The sequence below is a fragment of the Rhododendron vialii genome, chromosome 9a (assembly GCF_030253575.1).
Source record: "Rhododendron vialii isolate Sample 1 chromosome 9a, ASM3025357v1".
NCBI classification, from domain to species: Eukaryota; Viridiplantae; Streptophyta; class Magnoliopsida; order Ericales; family Ericaceae; genus Rhododendron; species Rhododendron vialii.
The window spans coordinates 40,446,264-40,455,029 of NC_080565.1; the positions used below are offsets into that span (position 1 = coordinate 40,446,264).

The 8,766-nt window shown below is 41.7% G+C and overlaps 1 protein-coding gene across 2 annotated transcripts in view; it reads right to left on the minus strand.

Annotated features, from left to right (window-relative positions):
* Positions 1-7,114, minus strand: part of LOC131301764 (D-2-hydroxyglutarate dehydrogenase, mitochondrial-like) — a 29,344-nt gene extending 22,230 nt beyond the window's left edge. Inside the window, exon 1 of one of the 2 annotated variants that reach the window (XR_009191424.1) lies at positions 4,646-5,738. Coding sequence is in view for 1 of the 2 variants with exons in the window: in XM_058328174.1 (XP_058184157.1) it covers positions 5,745-5,834 (90 nt within the window). In the remaining variant the exon portion in view is untranslated. The other variant, XM_058328174.1, reaches the window with a different exon arrangement.
* Between the last annotated feature and the right edge of the window lie 1,652 nt (positions 7,115-8,766).

The window sequence follows — 8,766 nt, forward strand, 5'->3', positions numbered from 1 at the left end:
AGTACGGGTTCTTGATTAGTTATTTTTAGTTGATTCTTATTGGTTGTTGCCTCTTCATTGTTCGGTAAAATGTCTGAGCAAAAGTCTGATTCTGTTTCTAGTTCTACTAATGGTGTGGCTCGTTCTTCTCGATTTCGGAAGAGGTTGTCTATTACCTCTACACTTTTGAATGGCAAAAATTATGCTGTTTGGGCCAAGGCAGTTGAAGTTTATTATTTGGGTGAGACACTATATCATATTTTGACCGATGACCCTCCCGCAGCCACTGCTGCCACATATGGGGCATGGGTGTCTGAGGATGCCCGGATTCGATGAGTTATGGAATAGTATGGAAGACCATATTTCTAGCACATTGGTCTTCTTACCTACAGCCAAACAAGTATGGACACAGGCTCAGGAAATGTATTCTGGTGTTAACAATCTCCGTCGCACATATGATCTTCATCAGTTCTTCTTTTCTATCTCACAGGGTGATTTATCCTTGGAGGCTTATTATTCCAAGTTTCGTGGTATTTGTGAGGAGCTCAATATCTGTGAGCCTATTTCTGTTGATGTTCAGGTTATGAAGCGCCAACGTGAGCGTATGCAAGTGACTCGATTCATATATGGTGTATCATCGACTACTTACGGTCCCGTTAGTAATCAGCTTTTGGGGTCTCGAGATTTACCTTCCCTCAGTGAGGTTTTTAGTCGACTTCGTCAGTCTTCTGTATCTGTGCCTGTGCCACCTCTTGATTGTTCAGCATTAGCTTCCACTGTATTTGGTGGTTCTCGTGGCCGTGGTCGTGGCCGTGATCCTGGGTTCAGTGGTCGTGGTCGTGATTCTGGAGATAGTGATCGTGGTTCTAGTCGTGGTTTTGTTGGTCGTGACTCTAGTTTTGGTACTCGTGGGGGTCGCATGTCCGGGGGAGGTGGCCGTGGTCGTGGCCGTGATTCCCGGTTTTGTACTCATTGTCGGGGAATCAATCATACGGTGGAGTTCTGTTATGATCTTCACGGTTTCCCTCAGGTTCATCAGGTTGTTATCTCCCAGGATGCTGGACAGCTTACTCATTCTTCTGCCGCCAATGTGGTGACTATCTCTGCAGAGGAGTACCAGCGCCTTATGTCATTTCAGTCTCCACCTGCGGGTTCTTTCTCTACTGCTACGCTTGCTCAGAAAGGTCCATCCGCTGCTTGTGTTGCATCTTCCTCCACTCCTACTCCTTGGGTTATCGATTCTGGTGCTTCTGATCATATGACTGGTACTTCTACTCTGTTTTCTCACCGTCAGTCTGTTGGTAAACCATCTCATGTTACCTTAGCAGATGGTTCTACCACAGAACTTACTGGTTTGGGTTCTGTTCCTGTCACTTCATCTCTTACTTTGGACTCTGTGTTACATGTTCCTAGTTTTCCTTTTAATCTTATGTCTGTTAGTAAACTTACAAAGTCCTTAAACTACTCCATCACATTTCTTCCTCATGGTTGCGTGTTTCAGGATCTAAAGACGGGGAGGAAGATTGGTGGGGGTACTGAACGTGGAGGTCTATATTACTTTGCCAATGACATCTATCCTGCGTCTGCTGCCCTTCGGTCATCAGTATCACCATATCAACAACATTGTCGTCTGGGTCATCCTTCTCTTTCAAATTTGAAGCGTCTAGTTCCATCATGTAGCAATATTAAGGATTTGCAATGTGAGGTTTGTGAGTTTAGTAAACACCGTCGAGTGTCTTTTTATCCTAGGATTGAGCGTCGTGTGTCGCGTCCTTTTCAGTTAGTACATTCGGATATTTGGGGTCCTATTCATGTTCCCACTATCACTGGTTTTCAGTATTATGTTATTTTTGTAGACGATTTTTCTCGTGTTACATTTCTTTATCTTATGAAAACGAGATCAGAATTGTCTTCTGTTTTTAAGTCATTTTATACTGAAATAAAGACTCAGTTTGATACTTGCATCCGTATACTTCGTTCAGATAATGCACGTGAATATTTTCATAATACTCTTTCTCGCTTTTTTGATGATCATGGGATACTTCACCAGTCTTCTTGCTCTCGAACTCCACAACAACATGGGGTTGCTGAATGTAAGATCCGACACATATCTGAAATTATACGTGCCATGTTAATACAGATGCAAGTCCCTAAATCTTATTGGAGTGATGCTGTTCTTACAGCCTGTTACTTGATTAACCGTATGCCCTCCACTGTTCTTGGTGGTCAGATACCCCACAAAGTTTTATTTCCTAGTCGTCCTTTCCACTCATTACCCCCTCGGGTATTCGGGTGCACATGTTATGTTCATGCGCTTGATCCTGACCGGGACAAACTTGACCCTCGGTCGATCCGGTGTGTCTTTCTTGGTTATTCGCGCACTCAAAAAGGATATAAGTGTTACTCACCTTCTCTTCGTCGTCATTTTGTGTGTGCTGATGTCACCTTTAATGAGTCACTGCCATTCTTCTCGGGTACACCTGAGTTTGAGTATGTACTTTCTGAGTCTGAGTATGTTATTCCTGTCAATGTTCCTCCTATTCCTGAGCCACCCATGCAGGTATATGTTCGTCGACGACATGTGTTAACAGCCCCACCGGTGCCTACCACTGCGCCTCCTCCGTCCCAAGATCCGGTTCCACCACCACCACCACCATCACCTCCTATCGCTCTTCGCAAAGGTATTCGGTCTTGCACTTCTCATCCTATTGCTTGGTTTGTTTCCTATGCTCATCTGTCTCCATCCCTTCGTGCTTTTACTACTTTTGTTTCGTCCATTTCTGTTCCTCACACTGTTCAGGAGGCCTTATCTGTTTCTGAGTGGCGGACAGCAATGGCGGCTGAGATGTCTGCTCTTCATGACAATGGCACTTGGGACCTGGTTCCTCTTCCGCTTGGAAAGTCTCCCGTTGGATGTCGCTGGGTCTTTACAGTCAAGTATAATCCAGATGGCACAATCGAACGGTACAAGGCCCGTCTTGTGGCCAAAGGTTATACCCCGACGTATGGCGTTGATTATGCGGAGACTTTTTCTCCGGTGGCCAAAATTTCCTCTGTTCGGGTTCTTATTTCTATGGCCGCTAATCTTGGTTGGCCCTTATTTCAGTTGGATGTCAAGAATGCGTTTCTACATGGTGATCTGCTCGAGGAGGTATATATGGAGCAACCTCCTGGATTCGTTGCTCAGGGGGAGCGTTCTTAGGTGTGTCGCCTTCGTAAAGCTCTTTATGGTCTTAAGCAGTCACCTTGAGCTTGGTTTGGCAGATTTAGTGATGCTGTGTTGCAGTTTGGTATGCGTCGCTCTCATTCTGATCATTCTGTCTTTTCTATTTAGTCCGATCGGGAAAAAGTAGTGTTGATTGTGTATGTGGATGATATCATTATTACTGGGGATGATCAGAAAGGTATTGATGAGCTGAAACACTTTCTACAACGTCAGTTTCATACCAAAGATTTGGGTAAGCTGCGATATTTCTTGGGTATTGAGGTAGCAAGATCCAAGGAGGGGATTAGTCTATCCCAGAGAAAGTATACGCTGGATATTCTAGAGGAGACTGGTTTATTGGGAGCAAAACCCGTGGAGACTCTTATGGACCAAAACGTCAAACTGTGTGTCGATCAGGGGGAGATATTTCCTCATCCAGACCGTTATCGTCGCTTGGTAGGCAAATTGAATTATCTCACCAATACACGGCCTGATATCTCATTTGCTGTCAGTATGATAAGTCAGTTCATGTCAGCCCCTCGTCTTCCCCATTGGGAAGCTTGTCTTCGTGTTGTGAAGTATCTCAAGGCTAATCCTGGACGTGGTCTATTCTATCGTTCAAATGGTCATTTGCGTGTTGAGGCCTTTACCGATGCTGATTGGGCAGGATCACCGTCTGATAGACGGTCAACAACTTGATACTGTACTTTTGTTGGTGGAAATCTAGTTACCTGGAAGAGCAAGAAACAAACTGTTGTTGCTCGGTCCAGTGCTGAAGCAGAATATCGTGCCATGGCTCATACTACATGCGAGGTTGTATGGTTGAAAGCTTTGCTCGAGGAGTTGGGGTTTAGCGTACAGTTACCTATTCCTATGTATTGTGATAATCAGGCAGCAATACATATCGCTTCGAATCCGGTATTTCATGAGAGAACCAAACATATCGAAGTAGATTGTCATATTGTTCGGGAGAAGATAGATAGTGGCGTGTTGGCTACCCCTTTTATATCTACAGGAGCTCAATTGACAGATATCTTCACCAAACCGTTATTTAAACCACGTTTAGAGTTATTATGTAACAAGCTGGGATTCTGTGATATTTATTCTCCAGCTTGAGGGGGAGTGTTAAAATAGTTAGTCTTTGTCCCACATCGGATAGTTGGAGTTATGTAATAAGTCACTAAGTAATATAAATAAAAGCTCTCTCTTGTGTTAGGGTTAATTAACACCCTAAACATTTCTTTCTTATTCTCTAAACAACACCAAAAATTCCAAAAAAGTTCGGATATCAATACACATCACGGATATTAATACATTTTTACAACTATCAATACACTTTTCTAGGATATCAATGCACCTTTTATCTATTATCCTCCACCTAAGAGCGGAGGTTAGCATTTTCCATAAATCAGTACCAACAATCCCAAGAGAAATGGAAAAAAAAAGGTGTAGAACATATACCGCAGATATTCAATGGAGTATGATTCCCTCCTATGTGAATCTCTTCAATGAACCTCTTGCGATTCATAAGGAGGCCCACTGCGGTCCCATTTTTTAATGTCCAAGCCATACAGTTTGTAAGCTCCGACGTGTAAATCATCCATGTAAAAATACAGGTTAATAGGATACGCATAGCCATCAAGGGCTCAGGGCCCAACAAAGTAGCTGACTCGGTTCATCAAAATGAAACAGTGATGGGCTTCCTTCTAAATTGTTGAAGGCAGATAGAAGTGATTATCCTTTCAGAGGATCCTAGTCCAAATTGAATAGAAACTATTATGTCTGACATAGAATTTTAAGGGAAGACCCATCAAATAGGATACAGCGCAAGAGAAATTAGAACAACCGTGATGGTCTTCCTTCTGAATCGTTGAAGGCAGATAGAAGTGATTATCCTATGAGAGGATCCTAGTCCAAATTGAATAGCCCCTGTTATGTCTAACATAGAATTTGAAGGGAAAACCCATCAAACAGAATACAGGGCAAGAGAAAATAGAACACCACTCACATGACTCCTCCAACAACACTAAGAGAATCCCATGTCATATATTCAGGTGATGACCTGAACCTACTTCTTCAATTGTCCCATCCACGACAACAGTCTGGTTCCTCCAAAACTTCCAAAGAGAAGAATAGAAACATCCACTCGTATAGACTTGCAAACCATCCTATACCCCAAAAGAATGCATTTCAAAATCCAAAAGATTTGCATTTGAAGATTAATCAGCAGAATACATTCAGAAAATATTACGAGTTCTTTGCTGAAGTTGTGATTTCTCCTCTCTGCTTCAAAACTGAAATTTGCAAGGGGCATGAGCTCATGAATTACCTCAAGTCATTTACTAAGAGTAAAAGCATGCACATTCCTAATTACTTTTTCCCCTTCAAACCAGAAAAGGGGACCATAAAGAAAAGAAATAGTACACCCCCTGTCCCACCCATACACGCTAACAGCTTAGTCTACCTTGTCGAAAAGTCTCTCGAGAAGTGGAAATGAAATTCTTATGCAACAGATGGTAAAACAAGCAGCTATGATCTCGCAGGAAAGAAAGATGTAAACCTCCTCTGGTCCTAGGTTGAAGTAGAAGATTGCTTGAGCCTTTGTATTTCTGCATCCAATCTGTATTTGCAGCAAGCAGCGCCTCTTCATCCTGAACTACATTTTTCTCCCCTAAAATTTCCTTAAATTTGGTGATATCATCAGCATTTATGGTCGAGAACATCAGGTTCCTCTGCATAACTATTGGTGCTGAACCAAAGAATCTACAAGGGATCCTGTGAGTATGTCCAGAAAAATTACTTGCGGATGTTAGGTCTCTACCTACGTATTCTCTTAAGGGGTGGGCAATTGACAGAAGATTCCACTTAGGATCTGGAAGAAACGTTTCAAGTGGTATGGAAGTTCTGCCGAACTGACATCTGAAACCTGAAAATTGTAAGCAAAAACAAAGAAAAATAACGACAAGTGTGTAACCGGAGAAATGAGTTCTACATTTTAAAGAACTATGGGTGGATAATATCAATAGTCGTCCATGTCAATCTCGTACAACAAAAACAAGTGAGAATTAGTAAATCATAAGCACATTAAAGTATGCATGCATGTGTGCTAGTGAGGTGTCCCAAGGGTGTAACAGTTCAGCTCCAGCTCAGTGGCTCCTGATTGGAGGAGAGGATAACCACCATAACAGAATTGATGGCTTGACTGACCACAGTTATAAAGGGAACTTGCATCTCTTTTGTATTTAATTCAGATACCTTTGCAAGCCTACAAAAAGGCTCATGATATCTCTGTAATTGAAAGCAAAGATGAACGAAAATCCTTCATTTTCTGTATCCATTTTCTCTTTCATTTTCTTCCTCCAGTAGTTAGATTCCTGATCTTCTTTAATCTGCTCTTACAATATATGAGTAACCATCATTCATAGAACTGTATTCTACATTGTGGCCCCAGGATCTTTATGGCAATCATCCCACTGGTGCTCAGTTTCTATTAATCCGCTCTTACAATATACACACCACTTGTTTTTGCATATCGTTCAACTCCTAACTCACATTTTATACCAAGATGATACTTTTCATAGCCAAAATAGCATTCAGTTGTTGAAGAGATCGGAAGCTAGAAGAAATAAAGCATCAGCAGTGTCCTAAAAGTCGGCCGCCAAGGCCGACTGGTCCCCGCCTAGGCGCTAAGCGGGGATCCAATGCCTAGATTAGGCGGCTAACTAGTCAGTGCCTAATCCCTGCCTAGGCGCTAGGCACCCCTGTTCCGCCCGACTAGCACTGATCGATTTTTAGAACATTGAGCATCATTCCAACAATAAATTGATCAGACAACACAATGTTTAAGCCGATAACATATTTCGTTGTCATCAGAACAGAATTGCAAATAAGTTGTTGGCAAACGTGAACTTAAACGTGATGCAATGATAACTCAACCTGGAAATTGGCTTGAATATCGATGGACAAGGTATCTCGAGGAGCGCTTGAAAAGACAATAAGTAGTTATGAAGTTCTTTGTGTCTTCATTTTCCGTTGCTAACGTTGAGAGGAATCCGGGGATGCTGTAGGAGAGCACCTTTGTTCCGGGGACCTATGTTGAGTGATGCGATCAAAGCCGTTAGCTAAGTTTTAACATCATTGACTAAAAACTTAAATCTTACAAAATGGACTACTTGTCTAGCTAGCAAAATCGAAATCAAACTACAGTTGAAAAGTCATGTCAGAGGGATCTTGTTATACCATTTTGAAGAAGTTTACTCACTATCCAAACTCGCCTCTTCAAATTCTCATTTGTCACATCATCACATATAATATTTAGTGAGTGGTTCAATGAAAAATTTATTTGGCAATATAATATTTAGTAATAAAAAACTTCAAGTTTGTAGAGTCCCTTAGCTGCACTTGTTGCAAGTGGCACTTTAACTAGCCACACGTGTCACCAAATATAACATTCAATCAATCTAGAGGGTTAAAAACAATTCAATTAAATGGCATACACATAAGAAAGAAAAGAAAATACGAAAGCAATAGTATTTAGAGAAGAGCTTAGAGCCCATCTAAGAGAATAGCTTCTAGATTCCCAAAATGCCTAGTGGAGTGTAATTCTAACTGCTATACCTAATGTGCGTGTTAATTGCTATTTGCAGAAAATGACCCAGTCCACCTTTCCCAACTACGGCAACATCTATCTCCAAAAAAGCCCCGTCCTCCATGGTTCTCTTTGCATTGCCCAATCATATTCCCCATAGATTTAAATATGCAAACTAAAGGGTCATGAACCATGGCCATGAGTAGAGGGAATCATGAGGGTTTAACCCATAGTCAACCTCATACTCTCCAAATGAAATGAAGAAATCTGTCGGAAATCTTTTGTTGGAAACATTTCTCACACTTGGGAATGGCAACGGAGTGGCTCGGGGCGGATATTGGGGTAACCGTACCCGATAGCAGAAAAACTTCCAAGTATGCGAATCCGCCCCGATAACCGAACGGATTGAGACCAATTGTATTTTGTACCATAACCGAACCATATGGGTTTCGGGTACTCCCCGAACAGAATGGTTAATTGCTAAAGTAATCAGAAACAACTAATTCATGATATAGTAATTTGAAATCCTAACTGAGAATCTCAACCGAAACCAAAATACTGCTTGAAAATCCTAACCAAGCACAAAAGAATCTAAAGCAATAAAAAACAGATCGTATAAACCGAGAAAAACAACTCCCAATCAAGCAAACTAATAGATTTCCTGCACATTTTTATGAAACCATGAATAAACAGATGCCTTGCCCATTCCAAAGAAATCACTTGCCTCTCTATTTAGTCTATATCTAATTTGGGGTCCAAATTTCAGCTATATGTAAATACAAGGATATATAAATATGTATACATGCGTATAGACACACACACACACACACACACAAATATCAGGTCTATTTCAGGATCAGATTTCGAGCACCAGTAGCGGACTCGTCGCCACCCGAGGATCGATGGACAGAGCTTACTAGTGTTTGAAAGGGGTACAAATGAGTCGAATACTATCAGGCTCCGCTCGTCAAAGTTCATCAAACTGAAACGAATC